This window comes from Oncorhynchus clarkii, chromosome 17 (genome assembly GCF_045791955.1).
Source record: "Oncorhynchus clarkii lewisi isolate Uvic-CL-2024 chromosome 17, UVic_Ocla_1.0, whole genome shotgun sequence".
Classification (NCBI taxonomy): Eukaryota; Metazoa; Chordata; class Actinopteri; order Salmoniformes; family Salmonidae; genus Oncorhynchus; species Oncorhynchus clarkii.
The window spans coordinates 41104111-41130902 of record NC_092163.1 but is presented as its reverse complement, the minus strand read 5'-3'; the positions used below and the strand labels follow the sequence as shown (position 1 = coordinate 41130902).

Sequence of the window (26792 nt, the reverse complement as noted above, 5' to 3'; positions counted from 1 at the left end):
TCTTAGAATAATTCAGTCCTAGCTTTATGATGAGAAAGTGTTAATGCATTCTGTAAGATGGTTCCATAATGTTTTCTAAAACATATTTGGGAGCAGTGAGTGGACATTCTCCCTTTCTCTTTATATTAGATCTTTGTCCAGCTTCTGTGAAAAGTTTAGATATGCGTCAAACCCTCCATAGTCTGTTGCTTTAATATTTGAATGTCCTTTGAACTAGCTAGCCGACACGCTTGTGTGTGCAGAGTGGCACCAGAATTAAAAACGCGTCTTCTATATTTATTTGTAGTTAATAAATCCAAACTAAATGAAACGTGATAACTAGCCCTATAGTGTCATCAGCAAGCGTTTATCCATTCTTCTAATAGGAAATCTCTCTCCCTGTCTTCTGAATCAAGCTTGTAATTTCAGTAAAGTAGCCTATGATTCGGAGGGGGAGGTGCAGGAAGCCTAAATACGCTTTGCATAGGCGCTTTGTTGCATGTTGTTGTGGGACTAGAAAAAAAATAACTGGAGTGTAAAATAACATTATTAACCGGTTGCCAAGCTTTTAAAAGAACGATTCTGTTTCCGGGAACAGTATGGATAATTTTTATTCCAGGTGCCGTGGACATGCCGTGGACATGCCAAACGTTGTCAATAAGCACGATTAAATTGACTATTGATGAGGTCTAAAATTCTAATCAAAATGAAACCCCAACTTGTTTTAAATAAGCTATGTGTAAATACAGTTACAAGCACTATAATTGCTTACTGGGGCATATGACACTAATGTTAACAGTGTATCAAATCAACATGTTCAAATCAATGTTATAAAGCCAGTGATGCAGTGATCCAAGTTGTGCTGTGATAACTGCGAGTATGATTGAAAAGCTCATCTGCACACACAGACACATGCGTACAGTCTCACACACAGACATACACACAGTCTCTCTCTCTCACACACACACACACACACACATCACATGTAAGTGACGCCCGTTCAGTGAAGCCCAAGTATTTTATTTGGATGCCCCCCAGCTGAACACACCACCTCACTCCACTGTGGCCCTAGAGGACTGAAATGTCCCTGTTGTCTCCTAAAAAAAGTATTCTCTATAGCTCCAGCCAGAGCCATATTGCCCGTAAACCTGATAATTAGAATTCAAATGTAATATCACAGAGCACTGAACTTTGGGGAAAACAGCATTATGTAAATCTAATATAGCCATTTTTGAGAGTGTGACTGTGACATATTCGCTATTTCCTTGCTCCGCCCAACCGCCACTTGCTGTGTTCTTCACGTGACAGACTGATAGTCATTAGAGTTTTGAATGTCAAGCAGCAGCAGATAAGAGTGGATGGAAATAGCTTCGTAGCCAGTGGGTGACTGACTCTACCATTTCCCAATAGAGTTGGAAGGAAAGGGCGGCTAGCTGCTAGATGAAAGATACTGTACTGTAGCCGCCAGTATAATGGCTGTGCACTTTAGTGCTAATCTTTCATGACAGCGGCGTCTCTGAAATGAGCTGCTGGTATGTCGAAGATTTACTCGTATCATCTATTAATTATGGAGATGAAGAACACTTCATTTCCATGATAAATGAGGAAAGGACACCTGTGTCATTTTATTATTCAAATGCATAACTGAGGGGAAGATGCAAAGTATCAGGGATATTATCATGGTTTCGACTAAAGTCCAGAAATGTGAGTGAGTGATTGTAGGTTTGTGAGTTATTTTATATATATATATTTCTTTTTTTCAAGCAATAATACAATACAGACAATAAAAATGGCTGCTCCCATCAGTGGGTGCTCTGGTCAGATGGGGCGGGTGGGGGCGAGCGCACCGAGACACCAGCAAGGCCCTGGCCCAAATGGATTTTCCAAAGGCAGGAAAAACCAAGCACAGCCCGGCGCCCGGGTGGAGCGCACAAATAATTACCAGGACCAGCACACACACAGTTCACAGCATGAAACCAAACCACAAAACATAAATAGCGAAACGCAAAGCGTACAAAAATCCCATTCCCACCCTTTCCCCTGATTGGAGGACCTCAACCATTTACGCTGTACATTTGTGTATATAATTATTCCAACACCCATCAATTCCACCATTCAGACAGCCACAGATCAACCCCTCTTCCCCAATAAGTAATTCTACCATTTCCTATCGCAATTCATCCCGCCATTCTCCCATGGTGTCTCACTAGGGACTTGAACCTCCCAGTTTGCAGCATTTCTGACGAAATTGCCCCAAAAATAAACAATTTAGCCAAGAGCACAATTATATTTCCTATTGACTGTGTGGTCCTTCAAATCCCTCAGCAATACAGTTTGCAGGTCAACCTTACCCTGATATTATGGCATAACAACCATTCCTGGACCTGACTCCAAAAACAAGCTTCTGATGGACAGTACCAAAGAGATGCTCTATTGATTCTCTATTGATTCTGTGGGGCGAGAATTTAATATAATAGCTTAAATTGATGCATCAATTGTTTGGTATATCAGTTCATAAACCCAATGCCATGGTATTGAGACAACGATCTTGAATTTTATGCGGCATATTTGTCAACACTCTTGACCGTAAGTGAAACTGATACATTTTACAATTTACATGAGTGATTTCAAGGATTTGGCATTTTTAATTGGTGGCAGACAAATTACTCCATTGCATTTTCCATTTTTTGTGTCGGAGCTACGATGAGTTGGTTATATTTTCCATACACCTGGATGAATTGGTTGTAATACCGTCGTTGTTCACAATGTCATTCATAAACATACCTTTCTTATACATCTCTCTCAGTACATTGGCGTTTAGCCATATTGTTTGCTGTAATATACCCTACCGTTCAAAAGTTTGTGGTCACTTAGAAACAGACGCCTCACAAGTCCTTAGTCTGTCAGCTTCATTAAATAGTACCCGCAAAACACCAGTCTCAACGTCAACAGTGAAGAGGCGACTCCGGGATGCTGGCCTTCTAGACTGAGTTGCAAAGAAAAAGTAATATCTTAGACTGGCCCAAAAAAAAGATGGCCAAAAGAACACAGACACTGGACAGAGGAACTCTGCCTTGAAGGCCAGCATCCCAGAGTCGCCTCTTCACGGTTGACATTGAGACGGGTGTTTTGCGGGTACTATTTATTGAAGCTGACAGTTGAGAACTGGAGGCATCTGTTTCTCAAACTAGACACTAATGTATTTGTCCTTGTCCTCTTGCTCAGTTGTGCACCAGGGCCTCCCACTCCTTTCTATTCTGGTTAGAGACAGTTTTCTCTGTTCTGTAAAGGGAGTAGTACACAGCGTTGTACGAGATCTTCAGTTTCTTGGCAATTTCTTGCATGGAATACCCTTCATTTCTCAGAACAAGGATAGACTGACGAGGTTCAGAAGAAAGTTCTTTTTCTGGACATTTTGATCCTGTAATCGAACCCACAATGCTTCAGATACTCATCTAGTCTAAAGAAGGCCAATTTTATTGCTTCTTTAATTCGCAGTTTCAGCTGTGCTAACATAATTGCAATAGGATTTTCTAATGATCAATTAGCCTTTTAAAATTATAAACTTGGATTAGTTAACACAACATTGGAACACATGAGTGATGGTTGCTTATAATGGGCCTCTGTACTCCTATGTAGCTATTCCATTTAATACTACTATAATAGTAATTTACAACATTTAACAATGTCTACACTGTATTTCTGATGAATTTTGTTATTTTAATGGACAAAAAATGTGATTTTCTTTCAAAAATAAGGACATTTCTACGTGACCCCCAACTTTTGAAGGGTTGTGTAGATTCTGCCTCTTCTGAGGATAAATTGTAATTTTAGAAAACTGTATACCTTCATTTAAAAATAAGAATACTTTAAACAGGGTTACAATCCACTGGAAATGGATAGTTTTAATCTATATAACAGCAAAGAGCCCCTTTTTAACCATCGGATGTGCCACTTAGTCTCTTCCTGGAAAACCAGTTTGGATTTAGATACAGTTTCAGTATAATATAAGCTTTAAGAGAGAGGTTGAATGTCTTGATATTTATTCATTTTAGCCCTCCAAACTCATAAAAAATACAAATTTTACTTTATATGGATTTCCATTCCAAAACAAAAAGAAAAATTATTGAAAAAATATTCTCCTGGAGTTGGTAGAGCCATGAATAAAGATGTAAACTGTCATATTACTAGAGACTGAATCAGTGTAATTTTCCCATAGATGGACAGATCTTTCCCTTTCCATGGTTTAAAGATCCTATCTATTTTGCTGAGTTTTCTGTCAAAATTGATAGTTGAAAGATCAACTTTTCAGGAACTTGTACACAAAGCACATCAACTGCACCATCCGCTCATTTAATCTGGAGACAACATTGCAATTTAAAGTTTGTCTTTTAGAGACCCAATCTGTAATATAGTACAGTTATCATACATATTTGGATTTTAATCCAGATAAATTGGAGACATTATCCAGGTCCTCAATAAGACTGCTCAGGGTTGAAGATTGTGGACTCTTGAATCCTCAGCATATGTTCATTTCTAAACTCTTTAATTTTATAATTGGATCTGATTTTTATAACTAACAGTTCAATGGCCATAACAATCATGTATGGTGAAAGAGGGCAACCCTGTTTTACACCTCTTAACAATTCCTAATTTGCAGAGAAATAACCATTATTTCTAATTTTACATAAAGGAGTGTTATACATTACTTTTATCCATTTTACAAGAGATTCTCCAAAAATGAAATAATTCAGGCACTTATAAATACATTTTAGCCGTACTTTATCGAAGGCTTTCTCAAAAATCTGTTATAAAGATTATGCCTGGTTTCCCTACACTCTCATAGCATTAGGCAATTGTTAGAAATAATTGAAAACTATCTCCAATACAGTATGTCCTCCTTTTACGAATCCTGTCTGATGTCATGATGAATAATATCCAGTAAGACTTTTTTAATTCAATGAGCAATACATTTTGCAAATTTTTTTTTTTACATCGTTATGTCGATGGGGGAGGGGCGTCACTTTTTTTGTGAGATTGGGTCTTTATACTGTCCCCCTGGCTCCTGCTTCAGTAAGAGAGTAATCAACCCTTATTTTTGTGTGTCAGGCATTTGACCATTTATGTATGAATAATTAAAACATGCTGTTACTGGATCTTTGAGTAATTCATAAAATGTTTGAGAAATATTTCTATTGGAATGCCATCAAGGCCAGGTGTTTTCCAAGTCTGAAAGGAGTCAATTGCCAACCATAGTTCGTCCTTTGTAATTTGTCCTTCGCAATATTGTTTTTGTGTGTTGCAGATTAATATCACAACACTTAGAGGTTAGAAGAACTTGAAAGGAAAACATTGGTAAAAAAAAATGTTGCTTCTTCATTCAAATAGTCCTTTTGTGAGACAATGTTTTCATCATTTTTAAATATTTTTATTGTAGGTTCATTTTTCACAGTTCTCCATCCAATTTGCTAGTTTTTTTTGTATCAATGAAACCAGATCTTTCTTGAATATGTTCCTCAAACTCCTATTGTTTTGTGTCTAAACTATTCGGTATTATTCTGCTGTATATTCTCTCTTGAACGAATCCTTTCTTGTTTTTGGGATGAAAATGGAATTGAATGGCCTCTAAAGACATGCTTAAAGGCATCCTATACCATCAGTGGATCCAATGAACCTGTATTATGCAAGACAAAATCTGTTATAAACTCCTTAGTTTTCGTTATACATGTACTGTCCGTCAATTAACTATGATTAACTTTTCAGATGTACCAACACACGGGTGTGATCATTCTGCAGTGGTCCCTGCAGCGTACGCTCAAACCAGTGTGACTAGAACGTTTATTTAGAATGTCCAGTTTCGATTGACGCAACAGTTGAGCTAGCCACGTTTTTTTTTTTTTCACTTTTTTTTTTTTTTTTCACTTTTTTTTTTTTTTTTTTTGCATAAACACAGTTCTTACTAAGTTGTCTTGAATGTGACCGGTTTATTTTTGGATACAATGTTCAGACATTCACAGAAGTAGCGACAGCATACACAATCATTCGAACCGGAAAATGTAGCCTACTTTAGTCCTAGCGCTAACTGAGGAAAGATCGATGTAACACTAGCGGCCATGTTTAGAGAACTCTCAGCTGACGGAAACCACAATATAAATGAGCTAATAGCAATTACTATTTATAATTCATCACATCACGTGTGAGCTCAACATTGACCAAAATAATTGAGTCAAACACTTTCTCGAAATCAAAAGAAATCCGGCGATGGGTAGTTTGTGCGCGCTGCAAACTACCCATTGTCAACCAAAGGTAATAAGAGTTTGGTCTGTTTATAGTATGGATCTTAAAGGGGGTGTGTAGTCTACAATCATTCACTTCCCTTCATTCACTTCCAGAAGTTTACACTACATTCCTTCACCTCATAACTTCTTTGGTCTGACAGACGTTTACTTGACACCCAGAATGCATTGTATAATGTTAACAAACGTGGCGCCACACATATCTGGAAAATAGCTTAGCATTAGCTCATTATACTCAATACAACAAAATACCAAAAAAGTATTTTACACACATCGTAGGTGTCGATTGTATAGTATACTACAATGTATGCAATAATTGGACTGCATTATTTGTCACCAGTACTTCAAAACGTGAATAAAACAGTCATACGTGCGTACGTACGTACATAGTGTATGCTACAGTAGAAACGACAACACGATATACAGAAAATAAGGAACTTACTTTGATCGGAATGCACACTTGTCTAAAGTTATTATTTGTAAGGAAAACAACAATGCGAGTGCCAGCCAGAAAATGTGCCAGTTCGTGCAAGACTGCACAAATGTCTGCAAGACTGCACAAATGTCTGCATACTTGACGTGCAGAAAAAATGGGGAAGCGCTCTCCTTGAAGAAGGAGGCTACTTCTATGTAAATTAGGGAATTGAAGGCGGAACACACTTCAATTCAAACTGTTGTCAGAAAATACTACTTTTTTAATTCTATGAGCAATACATGTTGCCAATATTTTTGTATCGTAACATTGATGGGAGAGGGGCATTACTTTTTTTGTGAGATTGGATCTTTATACTGTCCCCCCACCCGGCTCCTGCTTCAGTAAGAGAGTAATCCCTTATTTTTGTGTGTCAGGCATTTGACCATGAAAATAATTTGAAATTGACAAGTTGAAACATAGCCTATAGATAATTAGCAGGCAGTGCTTGTTAACTGTCCTGTTGCGTAACAGTCACATTTTGGAACAGTGAGTGCATTCTGATATCACGTGCATAATACAACTCACTCTGGGGCGACCGTTAGAGATAATTGGAACTCGCATGTGAAAAGGTTAAATTTCCAATATCCCTGCCCTTGTGGAAAGTCTGTCATAGCTATATGGAGGGCTATAAGCTGATGGTCTGATCAAGTTCGTTCCTAAATCTGTACTTTTTAAAACTTTTGGCACCATGGAAAAGGACACAAAGTTTTCAATCCGACTTGCTTGATTTAGCCTCTTCCAAGTATATCTTACAAGCTTCATATATTTGAGCTTCTATATACAATGCATTCAAAAGGATTCTGACCCCTTGAATTTTTGCACATTTTGTTACATTACAGCCTTATTCTAAAAATAGATTAAATTGTTTTTGCCCCTCATCAATCTACACACACTACCCCATAATGAAAAAGCAATAAAAGTTTTTTAGATGTTTTTGCAAATTTAGATAAGATTTCAGACCCTTTACTCAGTACTTTGTTGAAGCACCATTGGCAGCGATTACAGCCTCGAGTCTGCTTGGATATGACACTACAAGCTTTGCACACCTGTATTTGGGGAGTTTCTCCCATTCTTCTCTGCAGATCCTCTCAATCTCTGTCAGGTTGGATGGGGACCATCACTGCACAGCTATTTTCAGGTCGCTCCAGAGATGTTCGAGTCCAGACTGGCTGGGCCACTCGAAACATTCAGAGATCTGTCCCGAAGCCACTCCTGCGTTGTCTTGGCTGTGTGTATAGGGTCGTTGTCCTATTGGAAGGTGAACCTTCGCTCCAGCCTGAGGTCCTGAGCACTCTGGAGCAGGTTTTCATCACCTCACTGTACTTTTCACTTTTCCCTCGATCCTGCCTAGATTCACTAGTCCCTGCTGCTGGAAAACATCCCCACAGCATGATGCTGCCACCACCATGCTTCACCATAGGGATGGTGCCAGGTTTCCTCCAGATGTGACATTTGGCATTCAGGCCAAAGAGTTCAATCTTGGTTTCATCAGACCAGAGTATCTTGTTTCTCATGGTCAGTCCTTTAGGTGCCTTTTGGCAAACTCCAAGCTGGCTGTCATGTCTTTCACTGAGGAGTGGCTTCCGTCTGGCCACTCTACCATAAAGGACTGATTTAGTGGAGTGTTGCAGAGATGGGAGAACCTTCCAGAAGGACAACCATCTCCACAGAAGAACTTTGGAGCTCTGTCAGAGTGACCATTGGGTTCTTGGTCACCTCCCTGAGCAAGGCCCTTCTCTGAGATTTCCAAACTTCTTCCATTGAAGAATGATGGAGGCCACTGTGTTCTTGGGGACCTTTAATGCTGTAGAGATTTGTTGATACCCATCCCCAGATCTGTGCCTCGACACAATCCTGTCTCGGAGCTCTGCTGACAATTCCTTTGACCTCATGGCTTGGTTTTTGCTCTGACATGGTGTCAACTGTGAGACCTCATGACCAATCAATTGAATTTACCACAGTTGGACTCCAATCAAGTTCTCGAAACATCTCAAGGATGATCAATAGAAACAGGATGCATCTGAGCTCAATTTGGAGTCTCATAGCAAAGGGTCTGAATACTTATGTAAATAATATATTTGTCTTATTTTTAATACATTTGAGAAATAATCTTTGTCACTTGAGTATTGTGTGTAGATTGAAGATTTTTTTTCTTAAATTTAATCCATTTTAGAACAAAGGTTGTAATGTAACAAAACTTGGAAAAAGTCAAGTAGTCTGAACACTTTCCAAATGCACTGTATATACAAAAATATGTGGACACCCCTTCAAATTAGTGGATTCGGCTATTTCAGCCACACCCATTGCTGACAGGTGTAGAACACAGCCATGCAATCTCCATACAAACAATGGCAGTAGAATGGCCTTTTTGAAGAGCTCAGTGACTTTCAATGTGGCACCGTCATAGGATGCCACCTTTCCAACAAGTCTGCCCTGCTAGAGCTACCCCAGTCAACTGTAAGTGCTGTTATTTTGAAGTGGAATTGTCTAGGAGCAACAACGGCTCAGCCGCAAAGTGGTAGGCCACACAAACTCACAGAACGGGACGACTGAGTGATATAGCGCTTAACAATTGTGTCCTCATTCACCACCGAATCCCGCTTCACCATCTGGCAGTCCAAAGGATGAATCTGGGTTTGGCAGATGCCTGTAGAACGCAACCTGCCCCAATGCATAGTGCCAACTGTAAAGTTTGGTGGATGAGAATAATGGTGTGAGGCTGTTTTTCATTGTTCGGGCTAGGCCCCTTAGTTCCAGTGAAGGGAAATTTTAACGCTACAGCATACAATGACGTTCTAGACAATTATGGGCTTCCAACTTCCAGGCAACAACTTGGGGAAGGCCCTTTCCTGTTTCAGCATGACAATGCCTCATTGCACAAAGCAAAGTACATTCAGACATTTTTGTCGAGATCGGTGTGGAAGAACTTGACTGGCCTGTAGAGCCCTGACCTTAACCCCAACGAACACCTTTGGGATTAATTGGAAAGCCGACTGTGAGCCAGGCCTAATCTCTCCACATCAGCACCTTCCTAATGCACTTGTGACTGAATGGAAGCAAATCCCTGCATTATTGTTCCAAGTAATGTTCCAACATGTAGTGTAAATCCTGCCCAGAAGAGTGGAGGCTGTTATTGGGCTGTTTTGGGGCGGCAGGTAGCCTAGTAGTTAGAGCGTTGGGCCAGTAAACGAAAGGTTGCTAGATTGAATCCCCCAGCCGACAAGGTAAAAATGTCATTCTACCCCTGAACAAGGCAAATAACCCACTGTTCCTAGGCCGTCATTGTGAATAAGAATTTGTTCTTAACTCACTTGCCTAGTTAAATAAAGGTGAAATATTATTATTCTTTTTTTTAATATATCAGCAAAGGGGGGGACCAACTCCATATTAATGCCCATGATTTTGGAATGAGATGTTTTTGGCGAGCAGGTGTCCTCATACTTTTTCATGTAGTGTATGCCTCATGGGTCTCCCGGTCACGACGCAGCCAGGGATCGAACCTGGGGCTGTAGTGATGCCTCAAGCACTGCGATGCAGTGCCTTCGACTACTGCGCCACTCAGGAGGCCCTCTACTGGAGAGCTCTTCTTTGTCTACACCCATTCAGCATCCTTCACATCCTCTTAAGCCTTAGCCCCACCCATCTCTTTAAGGATTCACATGTGAGGCCATGTGCTAAACATGGTGAATAGGGTAGTGAATTAAACAACCAAAGATTTCAAGACTAAAAGTGGTGAGTTGTAGTAAGAAGTAGTAGTAAAAATACACTTTATCTAGTCCTTGGCCTATATCCTAATCTGACTTTGAAGCAGGTCATATTGTTCTTCACATTACCGTCTTTGGTAAACACACACTATATCAAATATAATCAAAGTTTATTTGTCACATGCACAGGATACAGAAGGTGTAAACGGTACAGTGAAATGGTTACTTGCATAGTAGAATATTTTGTTTAGACATGTGGCTAGCTAGCTAAACAATCAACCATAAATTAATCCTAACTCATACTACCATGCACCATGCTTGAATCTGCAGGTGTCTAAAGCTAACCAACTATGTTCAATGTTAGCTAGCTAATTAGGCTATAACTAGCAATGCAAATGTATCTCTGAGATACAAATAATATTACTACATATATCATACAGACCATTTAGCTAGACTCTTACCCGTATGCATGGATGAACACTTCTCCCTCTCTGTCATGGATGCCATGGTTGCCCTTTAGTTTGAAGATGTAATCCGGAGACGGGTGTTTTATACAACAGCCTTCTGTGTTCTTTTTTTGACTCTCCACATTTGGCAATGATCTCACTTCTTCCACTGTGCATTCCACTGATTTCAAAAGTCTGATTACCAGCATTATAGCTATTCATGATAATAACATGACTTAACATATAGATAAACAATGCGTTTTCTGTGTAGGCTAGTATCTGTTTATTATATAGGCTATAACGGATACATCATCAGATGGAATAGTATGTTTGGAATTACCACCGCAAATGTGCGCTATATAGCCCAGTGGCAGCCATTTGGCATAATGGCCAATACAGGTTTATTTTGGTTCATAAACCTATGGCAACAAGCTCAAACTCCTAACCCACGAGTTTAGCCAACTGTTCACATACCCTGGTCCTTAATGCGTGGGTCCCTCTTCCAGTTGTCAAAACTCTCCGGTAGAGGCGACACCTTGCCCACCTCCGGTGACAAAGAATAGCCTAGTTAATTACAACTAACGTCGTATCAGTCCATCATGCCCCTGAGTTGTTCTGCGTTAGGGCGTGAGTGGATGTTTGCATGAGGTGGTCTGCCTGTGTTATTGTGGGATCATTCCACCATAGTGGGTCAAAGTTCTATTGTTTCTTTGCGGTTCTCTGTTACTTTGGGGGTGTGAGAGGGTTACGCAAAGAGTGTTTAGTGGTCATGTGTTTAGTGGTCTATGTGAGGGCAGAGGAGGTGGGAGGTGGGGGTGCCAGGTTGGGGTTCAGCGGTGTGATTGACAGGCAGACAACTGTGGGGGGTTTCTAATGATCTATAAATAAGTAATCTGATTGGTCTAATGAGAAGTGACTCATCACATGCCTGAGGGTGGATAATTACACAGGACTTCAAACGCAAGCTCACATACAAGCACAGACACATATACACACTCACTCAAACACACAGAGAGAGCGTCTCGCATACACAGCGGGTTGAGAGGTCAGGCCCGAATGAGCAAAAGCTGTCAGGGCTTCACATTGTCATGCTGAGAGAGAAACTAAAATAACATCCGACACTTACTGTTACTGAGACTAACCCTGGAGTGGGGAACATATGGAGGGGAATATACATACAGAACCACTCAGATTCAAACATATACCTTACACAGACTGGCCTGAGATCAGCACTGATACTATACCAAGGAGTGTTGTTGTGAAGTGGATATATAACTACAGAATACTGGCTGATCAATGTCCTTGTAGTGATGTTCAAGTCATGACTCTCTCCTCCCTCCCCTAAAGGTACCTAATGCCATCCTCAAGTGCCAGAAGGCCGGCATCACCGTGCGCATGGTTACCGGGGACAACATCAACACTGCCCGCGCCATAGCAACCAAGTGTGGCATCCTGTTGCCGGGTGAGGACTTCCTGTGTCTGGAGGGCAAAGAGTTCAACCAGCTGATCCGTAACGACCAGGGAGAGGTGAGACACACCACAGGACTTTTTTATTATATATTAAAGATGAGACAGGCTTGGGGACTTAAATTATGTCCTAGTAGTAGTACTAACATTGGGAGTGATGCATTTTTTAAAAGTTCATTGCTCGAGATTCAGTCCCTCTGACTCCGTGTCCTCCTGTGCTCTAGGTGGAGCAAGAGCGTCTGGATAAGGTGTGGCCCAAGCTGCGTGTGCTGGCTCGCTCCTCTCCCACTGACAAACACACTCTGGTCAAAGGTGGGTTAAAGCTGTCACACATCTCTCCTTTTCTTGTTTTTACTCCCCTCCTCCTTCCTAAAATGTGTTCTCTTTCATGTGTGATCAACACACACACAGCGGACCCAGGGGTCTCTAGCACTGCCATCCCCTTCAGCCCAACCCAGTTTTCTTCAAAGACTAGCCTGTTTCATCTCAGTTGGGGGTGGTGGAGGGGTGGAGAGAGAGTTACGGGCCAGGTGAGGCATAACGCAGGTGTTGGTCATGAATATGGAGACTCTTGACTAGAAGACTAACTGGGAAAAAAACACTGAATTTCAGTCACTGAAAAAGCAAATTAAATGGGTAAAAGGCCATTTCGAAATATTGGGGGACCGACATTTGTTAGTTATGTTCATCCAACAAAATTCTATTCCTCAGAGAATGTGTATACTGCTGTCCAGTGTACTGATATCTGAGGGGTGTGGTCTTGTTCATCTCCCTCAGGTATCATGGACAGCACCGTCCTCGAGACACGACAGGTGGTGGCTGTGACAGGCGACGGAACTAACGATGGCCCCGCCCTAAAGAAGGCCGATGTCGGATTCGCTATGGTAACACTCTCTTTTCATATCGGTCTGTTTTCATGGTTCCCTTGTAACAAATTTCCTTCCGGTTTTACTCCCTCTATTTTCTCAGACAAGAATTGTTAGCGAGAACTTAGTAAGTATTTACGAATACACAACAGCCATGACAAGCTAATTTTGCCCAAACCTCATCTCTGCAACTCTCAACTCCAATTTACTCCAAGTGCCCCCATTTAAGATGGCTGTGTAATTGGATAATAAATCATTAGAGGGAGTAACGACTGGATAAATCTGCTTATCACCAGACAAGCCCCACTACAATCACACACACACACACTGAACCCCTCGTAGAAAGACCTCTGGGTTTGGGAGTTACAGAATAAGAGTGAGTGTGTGAGTGTACATGTGTAATTATACTGTGTTGTCTATACTGTGTTGTCTATCTGTGTGCTTGGCAGCCCGTGTCAGTATGCCGTTGTGAGGAGCCTTGTTTCAGATTAGCAGTCGTCCTTGTGGTTCAGTTAAATCCCATCCCAATATAGTCCCCTTCACATTCATTCAGACTACACTCCCTCTGCGAGCCTGTGTCACACTAACGGGAAGACCCCACAGCCAGGAAGACCAGTTCATAGAATCAATCACATTTATTTATGAAGCCCTTCTTACATCAGCTGATGTCACAAAGTGCTGTACAGAAACCCTGCCTAAAACCCCAAACAGCAAGCAATGCAGGTGTAGAAGCACAGTGGCTAGGAAAAACTCCCTAGATAGGCTGGAACCTAGGAAGAAACCTAGAGAGGAACCAGGCTATGATGGGTGGCCAGTCCTCTTCTTGCTGTGCCGGGTGGAGATTATAACAGAACATGGCCAAGATGTTCAAATGTTCATAGATGACCAGCAGGGTCAAATAATAATAATCACAGTGGCTGTCGAGGGTGCAACAGGTCAGCACCTCAGGAGTAAATGTCAGTTGACTTTTCATAGCCGATCATTCAGAGTATCTCTACCGCTCCTCCTGTCTCTAGAGAGTTGAAAATAGCAGGTCTGGGACAGGTAGCATTTGGAGCAGCAGCACAGCCAGGTGGACTGGGGACAGCAAGTTATCAGGCCAGGTAGTCCTGAGGCATGGTCCCAGGGCTCAGGTCCTCCGAAACAGGGAGAGAATTGATAGAGAGAGAGCTGCTTGAGGGAGAGAGAGCTGCTTGAGGGAGAGAGAGCTGCTTGAGGGAGAGAGAGCTGCTTGAGGGAGAGAGAGCTGCTTGAGGGAGAGCGAGCTGCTTGAGAGAGAGAGAGCTGCTTGAGAGAGAGCAAGCTGCTTGAGAGAGAGCGAGCTGCTTGAGAGAGCTGGGCCTCCCGGGTGGCGCAGTGGTTAAGGGCGCTGTACTGCAGCGCAGCTGTGCCACCAGAGATTCTGGGTTCGCGCCCAGGCTCTCTCGTAACCGGCCGCGACCGGGAGGTCCGTGGGGCGACGCACAATTGGCATAGCGTCGTCCGGGTTAGGGAGGGTTTGGCCGATAGGGATATCCTTGTCTCATCGCGCACCAGCGACTCCTGTGGCGGGCTGGGCGCAGTGCACGCTAACCAAGGTTGCCAGGTGCACGGTGTTTCCTCCGACGGGTTGGATGCGTGCTGTGTTAAGAAGCAGTGCGGCTGGTTGGGTTGTGTATCGGAGGTCGCATGACTTTCAATCTTCGTCTCTCCCGAGCCGGTACAGGAGTTGTAGCAATGAGACAAGATAGTAATTACTAACAATTGGATACCACGAAATTGGGGAGAAAAAGGGGGTAAAAAAAATGTAAAACAGAGAGAGAGCGAGCTGCTAGAGAGAGAGCGAGCTGCTAGAGAGAGAGCGAGCTGCTAGAGAGAGAGCGAGCTGCTTGAGAGAGAGCGAGCTGCTAGAGAGAGCGCGAGCTGCTTGAGAGAGCGCGAGCTGCTTGAGAGAGCTGACTATAAGAATCCTGTGGATACTTAATTGCAGAAGAAGAATTATTGGAAAAACTACTTGCTTTCCAACCAAAAAGGCCTGTGGTGCTGATGGTATTTGAAATGAAATGATCAAATCCACAAATTCAAATTGGCCATACTCAAACTCTTCAACATTATCCTCACTGCAGGTATTTTCCCCGATATTTGGTTTCAGGGATTGATCACACCAATCTAAAAATGGAGACAAATTTGACCCAAATAATTACAGAGGAATTTGCGTTAACAGAAGCTTGGGGAAAATTCAGTATTATAAATAGCAGACTACACCATTTCCTTGACCAACACAACGTCCTGAGCAAAATGATCTTAAACAGACCACATTTGCACCCTCCACACTCTAATTGACAAACAAGTAAACCAAAACAAAGGCAAAATCTACTCTTGTTTTGTTGATTTCAAGAAAGCATTTGATTCAATTTGGCACAAAGGTATTTTTTACAAACTAATAGAAAGTGGTATTGGAGGGAAAACATATGATGTTATTAAATCAATGTACACTAAAAACAAATGTGCGGTTAAAATTGGCAACAAGCAAACAGACTTCTTCTCTCAGGGACGGGAAGTGAAACAGGGCTGCCCATTAAGTCCAACACTATTTAACATCTACATTAATGAATTAACAACAAGCAAACAGACTTCTTCTCTCAGGGACGGGGAGTGAAATAGGGCTGCCCAATAAGTCCAACACTATTTAACATCTACATTAATGATTTGGCAAGAACATTAGAAGAATCGGAAGCACCTGGTATCACCCTACACAACACTGAAATCAAGTGTCTGCTGTACGCAGATGACCTGGTGCTGCTGTCTCCCACTAAAGAGGGGTTACAGCAGCACCTAGATCGTCTTCACATGTTCTGTCAGACCTGGGCTCTGACCGTTAACCTAAAAAAAAACAAATATAATGATATTCCAAAAAAGGTCTGGAAATCAGGATGAGAAATCTAAATTCTATTTGGACACAGTTCTATTAGAACACACCAAAAAAACGACATATCTAGGACTAAATATCAGCAACACAGGTAGCTTTCACATGGCTGTGAATGAGCTGAGAGACAAAGCAAGAAAAGCATTCTATGCCATTAAAAGGAACATTAAAATCGAAATTCCAATTAGAATCTGGCTCAAAATGTTCCAATCGGTTATAGAACCAATTGTTCTATATGGCAGTGAAGTATGGGGTCCACTCTCTAATGAATTCACCAAATGGGACAAACATCCAATTGAAATACTGCATGCAGAGTTTTGCAAGACTGTATTGCAAGTGCAAAGAAAAAGTCAAAATAACGCATGTAGAGCAGAATTGGGCCAATAACCCCTCATTCGAATAGAAAAAAAGAGCCATCAAATTTTACAACCATCTAAAAACAAGTGACCCCAAAATATTCCACCACACAGCTCTACAATGTCAAGAGATGAAACCAGAGAAGAGTCCCCTCAGCCAGCTGGTTCTGAGGTTCAGTTCACAAACCCAAACCAAACCCATAGAGCCTCTTGACAGCACTCAGAAAATCTGGCCCAACCAAATCATCACAAAACAAAAAGAAAAATATATCACCGATTGGAAAGACACCACAAAAAATCAAAGTAAACTTCAATGCTATTTGGCTCTAAACAGACAGTACATGGTGGCAGACTATCTGACCACTGTGTCTGATAGAAAACTGAGGAAAACACTGACTAGGTACAGAGAGTCTATAGTCCCACATAGATCTTCATGAATCACTCACTGTCCTTGTATGTAATGAGGAAAATGGCCTAAGTGAGTTCAACAAAGCTTTGAGGGAAAGAGAATGAAAATTAAAAGCACAGTAATTGAAAATAGAAAGGATAATGATATAGCCTCGGGTATTAGTGGCCCCAAATGTTCTGTGTAGACGAAGGGTCGCGGAGAGATGAAATACATTTTAATAGCTAGACTTTGTCTCCTTCCCTTTTTTTTCTCCAAAGTTAATTGACTCGCATGATTTAGAGGAGAAAGGGGCAGATGTTAAAGGGGTGGAATGCAGTACCAATATGTAATGAAATGCAGGCGGTTTGCTTGCTAGTTCTTTTCACCGGGACTCAAACTTTGACACTTAACACTGTGGGTACTGGTTACTCACTCTCATCCACCTGGCTTATGCACGGCAGCCATTTTGTGCTGAACCGCTCACCACTCGTCAGCTGTCAATGATGTAGCTGGTTCATGTCCCTGACTGACTGCAACTTTTATTGAACCTTTATTATTATGGCCGGCCGAACTGAGGTCACATCTGGCAAAAAATGGCTGCCGTTATCAGCCTGGCACACAATGTAAAGCAATTGAGATGTAATCGATAGCACTATATAAATGTAATTCATTGTTAATAGGCCTAAAGGGAATATGTAATAACATATATAAAAACAACGATCACGGCCATTTCTATCATCATCAGCCTCATCATCATCCCTATAAACCGAACAACACCATCTCTGTCTCCTGATAGGGTATTGCCGGTACAGATGTGGCTAAGGAAGCATCTGACATCATTCTGACTGACGATAACTTCACCAGCATCGTCAAGGCTGTGATGTGGGGCCGCAACGTCTACGACAGCATCTCCAAGTTCCTCCAGTTCCAGCTCACTGTCAACGTGGTGGCCGTCATCGTGGCCTTCACTGGCGCCTGCATCACACAGGTAACAAACACACTTACCCTTTGATCCTTGACATTCATTTTCAACACCACCTCTCTCTCTCCCACCCTCGTTCGCTTTCTCTCTTTGTCTCTCACGCTTCCACTCCATCCTCCCTCTTTTCCTCCCTCTCTCCAGGACTCTCCTCTGAAAGCGGTGCAGATGTTGTGGGTTAACCTGATCATGGACACCCTGGCGTCCCTGGCTCTGGCCACCGAGCCCCCCACCGAGTCCCTGTTGCTGAGGAAGCCGTACGGCCGCAACAAGCCCCTGATCTCCCGCACCATGATGAAGAATATCCTGGGTCATGCCGTCTACCAGCTCACCATCATCTTCACCCTGCTGTTCGCTGGTGAGACCATCACACACTAGAACACACAGAGAGTCAGACCCCGCTGGAACACACAGAGAGTCAGACCCCGCTGGAACACACAGAGAGTCAGACCCCGCTGGAACACACAGAGAGTCAGACCCCGCTGGAACACAGAGAGTCAGACCCCGCTGGAACACACAGAGAGTCAGACCCCGCTGGAACACACATAGAGTCAGACCCCGCTGGAACACACAGAGAGTCAGACCCCGCTGGAACACACAGAGAGTCAGACCCCGCTGGAACACACAGAGAGTCAGACCCCACTGGAACACACAGAGAGTCAGACCCCGCTGGAACACACAGAGAGTCAGACCCCGCTGGAACACACAGAGAGTCAGACCCCGCTGGAACACACAGAGAGTCAGACCCCGCTGGAACACACAGAGAGTCAGACCCCGCTGAAATCTCGAGACAGTATGCTTAAACAAAAATTGAAATATATTATCCTGTTTGCTCTTCCCCTTTCCCAGGAGAGAACTTCTTTAATATTGACAGCGGGCGTAACGCGCCTCTTCACTCACCACCATCGGAGCACTACACCATCGTGTTCAACGTGTTCGTCATGATGCAGCTGTTCAACGAGATCAACGCCAGGAAGATCCACGGAGAGAGGAACGTCTTCGAGGCCATCTACCGTAACCCCATCTTCTGTAGCGTGGTTATGGGAACCTTCATCCTGCAGGTACACACACATACTGTAGACACACACAAACACACACATACTGTAGACACACACACACATACTGTAGACACACACATACTGTAGACACACACATACTGTAGACACACAAATATGCATACACTCACAAACACCATATACACACACACACACACACACACACACACACTAACATGCACACTCTCACACACACAAGGAAAGGAGATGGTGAAGAGCAGGGGAGGAGAACTCGGATGCACTGCTTTTGGAATGAATGATCACTTCCCCACGGAGATCAATGAAAGAAGAAAAAAAACTGTATCCCATCATGAAAACAAAAAGCATTGCCTGAACTAACGAGTCTCCTTGGTGATGGATAGACTTTACGTCAACGGGCAACGCAATTGCATTGGGACTCTAGAATCACTCCCTGGCAATTTTAAAGCGTCGTTCAAACCTGAGCTTGTGTGTTGTAGTGTATCATCACGACTTCAACTACAACAAATACATGCTCTACTGGTTTTCACTTGACAAGGAAAGGGCTGCATATAGCCCGTGTTCATGTATATAGCCTTCCTAATAAAATAAGTGAGGTTTTGAACTTGGTCAACATAAATAACATTCACATTCTAGCTTTAACCGAAACGCATTTGGATGCATCCGTTAACGATGGGCAAATGAATGTAGATGGGACAGGAATAGAGATGAAGGTGAAGCGTTCAGAATCCTATACCTTTCAAGAGAAGGGATGACTAGGGCTGTTGCGGCGAACCTATTACCGCCACACCGGCAGTCACGAGTCATGAAGGCAGTCAAATCCCACGTGAATGTTTAGTCACAGTAATTAGGCTTCTATAAACTCTGATGCTGCTGATGGACATTAGTAGCCTACCAAACTTGCTAACTGCCTGGTACTCAGCTCTCTATTGTCCCTCTAATCACTCTGACATCAATGCAAATGTAATCGAAAATCGAATCAAACACTACATGAGACCCAATGAGTTCATGTTGCGCAATATTTCTAAAGGCTATGCAATTGCTAGAGAAAACAGAGTGATGGCCTCTTAAAAAGAGGAGGATGCCATCAGATTTCTATAGGCCAGGCCTACTATATTTACAGTTGAAGTCAGAAGTTTACATACACTTAAGTTGGAGTCATTAAAACTAGTTTTTGAACCACTCCACAAATTTCTTGTTAACAAACTAGTTTTGGCAAGTCGGTTAGAACATCTACTTTGTTTAACCAGTTGCGACGAGCAAACCCGGATCCGGGATCCTATTTATAGCCTCAAGCTCATTACCATAACGCAACGTTAACTATTCATGAAAATCGCAAATGAAATGAAATAAATATGCTAGCTCTCAAGCTTAGCCTTTTGTTAACAACACTGTCATCTCAGATTTTCAAAATATGCTTTTCAACCATAGCAAAACAAGCATTTGTGTAACAGTATTGATAGCTAGCGTAGCATTTAGCGTAGCATTTAGCGTAGCATTCAGCGTGCAACATTTTCACAAAAACAAGAAAAGCATTCAAATAAAATAATTTACCTTTGAAGAACTTCAGATGTTTTCAATGAGGACACTCTGTTAGATAGCAAATGTTCAGTTTTTCCAAAAATATTATTTGTGTATTAGAAATCGCTCTGTTTTGTTTTTGGCTACCAAAAAAACCTGTATCCAGGAGTGTAATTATCCCCGCAAGCTCATTAGCATAACGCAACGTTAACTATTCATGAAAATCGCAAATGAAATGAAATAAATATGCTAGCTCTGAAGCTTAGCCTTTTGTTAACAACACTGTCATCTCAGATTTTCAAAATATGCTTTTCAACCATAGCAAAGCAAGCATTTGTGTAACAGTATTGATAGCTAGCGTAGCATTTAGCGTAGCATTGAGCGGGCAACATTTTCACAAAAACAAGAAAAGCATTCAAATAAAATAATTTACCTTTGAAGAACTTCGGATGTTTTCAATGAGACTCTCAGTTAGATAGCAAATGTTCAGTTTTTCCAAAAAGATTCTTTGTGTATTAGAAATCGCTCCGTTTTGTACATCACGGTTGGCTACCAAGAAAAAACGAAAATTCAGTCATCAAAACGCCGAACTTTTTTCCAAATTAACTCCATAATATCGACTGAAACATGGCAAACGTTGTTTAGAATCAATCCTCAAGGCGTTTTTCACATATATCTTCGATGATATAACGTTCGTGGAAGTCTGGTTTCTCCTCTCTATCAAATGGAAAAATACTTGCACCTGGCGTTTGCGTACCAATTTCGACGCAGGACACCAGGCGGACACCTGGTAAATGTAGTCTCTTATGGTCAATCTTCCAATGATATGCCTACAAATACGTCACAATGCTGCCGACACCTTGGGGAAACGGCAGAAAGTGTAAGCTCATTCCTGTCGCATTCACAGCCATATAAGGAGACAATGGAAAACAGCGCCTCAGAAATTTTGCTAATTTCCTGTTTGAAGTTTCATCTTGGTTTCGCCTGTAGCATCAGTTCTGGGGCACTCACAGACAATATCTTTGCAGATTTGGAAACGTCAGAGTGTTTTCTTTCCAAAGCTGTCAATTATATGCATAGTCGAGCATCTTTTCGTGACAAAATATTGCGCTTAAAACGGGAAAGTTTTTCATCCAAAAATGAAATACTGCCCCCAGAGGTTCAAGAGGTTAAAGACAGATTATTTCACTGTATCACGATTCCAGTGGGTCAGAAATGTACATAAACTAAGATGTACTAAGCCTTCAAACAGCTTGGAAAATTCCAGAAAATTGTCATGGCTTTAGAAGCTTTTGATAGGGCTAATTGACATCATTTAAGCCAATTGGAAGTGTACCTGTGGATGCATTTCAAGACCTACCTTTCAAATCATCATTAGTCGCATCATGCAGCTTTACAATGTATTAAGAATCAAAACATACAGCCCAACGTTTGTAGAACAAGTTACATTAAGAACTCTAAATTAAGCCTATAGGGTGACCTATTTCTTTGTTAATCGCTCAACACAGTATAGCCGGATGTGCGCACTCCCTCAAATTCCTATTTTATTCAGCTTTGTTCACTTGTATTCTTCATACTATAAAATAATGCCATGGAATTCTATCCAAATCTGGTCTACTAAATGAACTAGCGTAGCCCACAGCCATATGGCATAGCCAGATCAGGAAAATGTATGTTACGAAGGTCTGCATCAGTGGCTTATAGGCTGGAAGCCAGGAGATGCTAAGTGTGTTTATGCTAATTAACGATCAATTACCGTGAGACTGACAATTATTTGCTTGGCAATCACCGGTAGACAATATTTTGTGACCTCCACAGCCCTAGGGATGACCTTAATGTATGTCAAATAGATACACTATAGCCTCGTAAATCTGCCTCACCAGGCACCCAAATTGATAGGATGTGTGTACAGACCTCTTAGCTCAAAGGTGTCTTATCTGGATGACATAGGCACTGGGTTTGACCAGGCCACACATAGTAACAGAGATATATTTATCTTAGGGATTTTATATAAATTGGATCAGAATAATTCAAATATAACAAAATGATTGAGAGATGCTGAGAGCTGTGGTTTGAAGCAAATGCTTAATGACACTACTAGATCGTCAACCAAGACGTGTCACTATTCTGACACATGCATTGATCTGATATTCTATAATATACCATTGCAATGCTTAGAGGCCAGATCAATGCCTGTCGGCTGGATAGACTATAATATTGTGACCATAACCATGAACACCAAGGTTCCAAAGAAACCCCCAAAGATTGTGGTCAAGAGGGAAAAAATATGTTTTAAATCATGAGCAATTTTAAAATGATTTGGCTGCTGTACCCTGGGAGCGGACTTATCTAGAGGATGATTTAAATCACGCTACAGAATGTTTTATTGATTTGCTCACTGGGGTAATGGACCATCATGCCCCAGTAAGAAAGAGTACAGTTGGGGCTCATCCATCTCCATGGATTGATGATGACCTGGGTGAGGTGTTTTCTCAAATAAATAAAAAACTTCTATACCAAATGGCAAATCTACAGGTTATGATCTTATGGACATTTTTTTACTTTGCTGTGCTGCTCCCCAGATTGCAGCTCCACTGAAATACATATTTGATTGGTCACAATCTTTGGGGGTTTCTTTGGAACCTTGGGAAATGTCCATCCATTTGGGGCTACCAAGTGGCTCAGTGGTCCAAGACACTGCATCACAGTGCTAGAGGCGTCACTACAAACAACCTGGTTCAAATCCAGACTCTATCACAACCGGCCGTGATTGGGATTCCCAGCGTCGTCCGAGTTTGACCGGTGTAGGCCATGATTGTAAATAAGAATTTGTTCTTAACTGACTTGCCTAGTTAAATAAAGGTTACATAACAAATACAAAAAACACATTATTCCTTCCAATAGTCAACCAATCAGTCAACTCCCTTCACTCAGTAAGATTTTGGAGGGTATTGTGAGTAGACAAATATGGGAGTACATGGAAAATAATGATCTGATCACAGCCGATCAGCATGCTTATCGCAAAAACCAATCCACAACCACTGCATTGGTTGACATGACTAACCATTGGCTCAATGCTAGGTTGTAATATTTGTAGATTTCAGATCATGAAATAATTTGGACAAAAATATTGCACCATGGGTTTAAGGAGGCAGTGTTGAATTGGGTACAGTCATATCTAACGGTCAGAAAACAGTCCGCCTTGATCAATTGGTCGTTTTCTTTCCCTCATGCTTTAGACAGTGAAGTACCGCAGGGCAGCTGCATTGGTCTACTTCTTATTAAGTATTCAGTTGTTAAGAGCCAAACGTTCAGTCAATACTAGGAATAGATTGTCCACCATCTGAGCCATTCTGGCAGAAAAGAGAAATAGGCTAAATAACATTTTGATTCAGAGCAATGAAGAAATAGATAAATTAATCTGAGCAAACCAGAAACCTTTCAATATACTTTATAAATTCAAACAATACTTTAGAACAATTTAAATATACTAAATTGGAAGGTTGTGCAGACTAGGGTAGATCTATCAATCTATCTTTTCAGACTGTCAAGAGTATTTATCTGGTCAATACGTCAGTGTATGTCTGTTTGTAACAGTGAACACATGTGAACATGTGATTGTATTATAAATTGCACTTTTATGTGTCAGCACTCTGGAATATTAGTCCAAATGAGGACTAAAACGAACTCAAACACAACCAGGCATACACACACCACATGGCACTCTCTCTTACACACACGGTTTCTCCATCTGTATTAGTGTATATTAGATCTACAGGTACACACACTCACTCTGTGTCTCTGTCTCAGATTGTCATTGTCCAGTTTGGAGGAAAGCCCTTTTCCTGCACGGCTCTGAGCATTGACCAGTGGCTCTGGTGTGTCTTCATTGGAGTGGGAGAGCTGCTCTGGGGACAGGTAAGACACACAAACAATCTCTGTGTGTGCGTGCGTGTGTGTGTGCGTGGGGCAGCTGGTACTATAGGTGCAAGTGAACTGTTGCTAAGTTGAGGCGGGTTCAGGAACACAAAGCAGTTGCATTCCATGGTTACCATCACATACGTCACTGTGGTAATGAGCGCTGGCGCACATGAAAGCAGCATGGCCCACATTTGCCCACACCCCAGAGGACGAGAACCCAGCACAATACTCCCTCTGCGACTATCTATATATATATATATATATATATATATATATATATATATATACACACACACACACACACATACACATACACATACACACACACACACATGTTCAAAGACACGCACACACACTTCTCCATCTGCATGAACTCACACACACACACATTCAAAGACACACGCTCTTCTCACTTTACACCTACACACTCACACCCACAGACTCATATATACAGAGAAAGAGATCTCATACTGTCTATAGACAGGAGATGTACCCTCAAAGACGAGCTTCCCCACACTGAATTCAGCTAGGAGGCGGAGAGAGAGAGATCTCTCTGTAAAACCAGGTAGAACAAGCTAGTGTAAGTCTCCCTGTATCCACCTATAATTAATCGGCTGTCAGCCAATTAGCATTCAGGGCTTGAATCACCCATTTTAAAATATTACATGATGATGCCCTCCAGCATGTGTACGTGCATGCATATACATTTCTGTGTTTGTCTGTGTGTGGGAGTCTTTGAAAGCATAATCGTTCAGAGGTGACTAAATGAATTTGAGTCATCATGACTTGTTACATAAGCGTACCTTGTTTGAAATGCAGACAAGAGAACATAACGCGGCACTGCATTACCTTAGTATCTATATCTCCACCCTAAGGAATGATACAGCAAGAAAGTTTGACACCCTTCTACTGACACTGCAGTTTGTTTTAGGCTGCATCCCAAATGGCATGTGTCTCTCTATTACACACAGGAATAATTGGGAACAGATGTCTTAAATTAAAATCACCTGGAGCTGGTTTCCTGGTGTTTTTACAGTCTTTTATGTCCAACAATGAACAATAAAAAAAAAATTAAAAAATATTTTATTTATTTATTTTTGCTCCGAACTTTGGTGGCCAAATAAAACCACCCGCGGGCTACCAGTTGGGGAATCCTACCATATCTCTCTGCTTAACCAACCCATGTCTTAAAAACAGTCACATGAAGACAAACTGGCTAGCAACCACTTAATTAACTAGAACCATTCAATATAAATAGTCATTGAAATGTATTTTTCTTTATTTCTTGTTTTACCCCAATTTCGTGGTATCCAATTGGTAGTTTGTCTTGTCTCATCGCTGCAACCCCCGTACGGACTCGGGAGAGGCGAAGGTCGACAGCAGTGCGTCCTCCAAAACACAACCCAACCAAACCAACCACACTGCTTCTTGACACAATGCCCACTTAACCCAGAAGCCAGCCACACCAATGTGGCGGAGAAAACACGATACACCTGGCAACCGTGTCAGCGTGCACTGCGCCCGACCCGCCACATATGTGGCTAGTGCGCGATGGTACAAGGACATCCCTGCCGGCCAAACCCTCCCCTTACCCGGACGTTGCTGGGCCAATTGCCCTCCACAATTTGTCCTCTGCCCCATGGGTCTCCCGGTCGCGGACTCGACCCAGAATCTCTAGTGGCACAGCTAGCACTGCGATGCAGTGCCTTAGACCCCTGCGCCACTTGGGAGGCCCATGTATCTCTATGCTGACAACACCATAGAATTACAGTAATTTAGTAAGTTCTCTGTGGACAACCCTTTCTTCAGTTTGGGCCTGGGAAATGACCTTGCTTGGCTTAAGTGGCATTATTGCTGGAAAAAATGGAGGGAATGCTTTAAATTAATGAATTTCAGACCATTAATTTAATTGAGTTACTGAACCGATATACACTGAGTATACAAAACATTAGGAACACCTGCTCTTTCCATGATATTGACTGACCAGGTGAAAGCTATTATCCCTTATTGATGTCACTTGTTAAATACACTTCAATCAGTGTAGATGAATGGGAGGAGACAGGTTAAATAATGATTTTTAAGCCTTGAGACAACTGAGACATGGATTGAATGTGCCATTCAGAGGGTGAGTGGGCAAGACTAAATATTTGAATCCCTTTGAACAGGGTATGGTAGTAGGTGCCAGGCACAACGGTTTGAGTGTGTCAAGAACTGCATCTCTGCTGGGTTTTTCACGCTCAACCGTATCAAGAATGCTCCACCACCCAAAGGACATCCAGCCAACTTGACACAACTGTGGGACGCATTGGAGTCGACATGGGCCAGCATCCCTGTGGAACACTTTCGACACCTTGTGGAGTCTATGCCTTGATGAATTGAGGCTGTTCTGAGGGCAAAAGTGGGTGCAACTTAATATTAGGAATCTTTTTGTACAGTCTGTAAGTTCATATGAAAC

The 26792-nt window shown here is 42.0% G+C and overlaps 1 protein-coding gene across 4 annotated transcripts in view; it reads left to right on the top strand.

Annotated features, from left to right (window-relative positions):
- Positions 1-26792, top strand: part of LOC139370864 (plasma membrane calcium-transporting ATPase 1-like) — a 140573-nt gene that overhangs the window by 92144 nt on the left and 21637 nt on the right. For all 4 annotated transcript variants that reach the window (XM_071110684.1, XM_071110685.1, XM_071110682.1 and 1 more), the window contains 7 exons: positions 12248-12427; positions 12592-12679; positions 13145-13251; positions 17679-17870; positions 18006-18219; positions 18711-18922; positions 24227-24334. In XM_071110684.1, the coding sequence (XP_070966785.1) occupies positions 12248-12427; positions 12592-12679; positions 13145-13251; positions 17679-17870; positions 18006-18219; positions 18711-18922; positions 24227-24334 (1101 nt within the window). The remainder of the gene's footprint in view (positions 1-12247; positions 12428-12591; positions 12680-13144; positions 13252-17678; positions 17871-18005; positions 18220-18710; positions 18923-24226; positions 24335-26792) is intronic.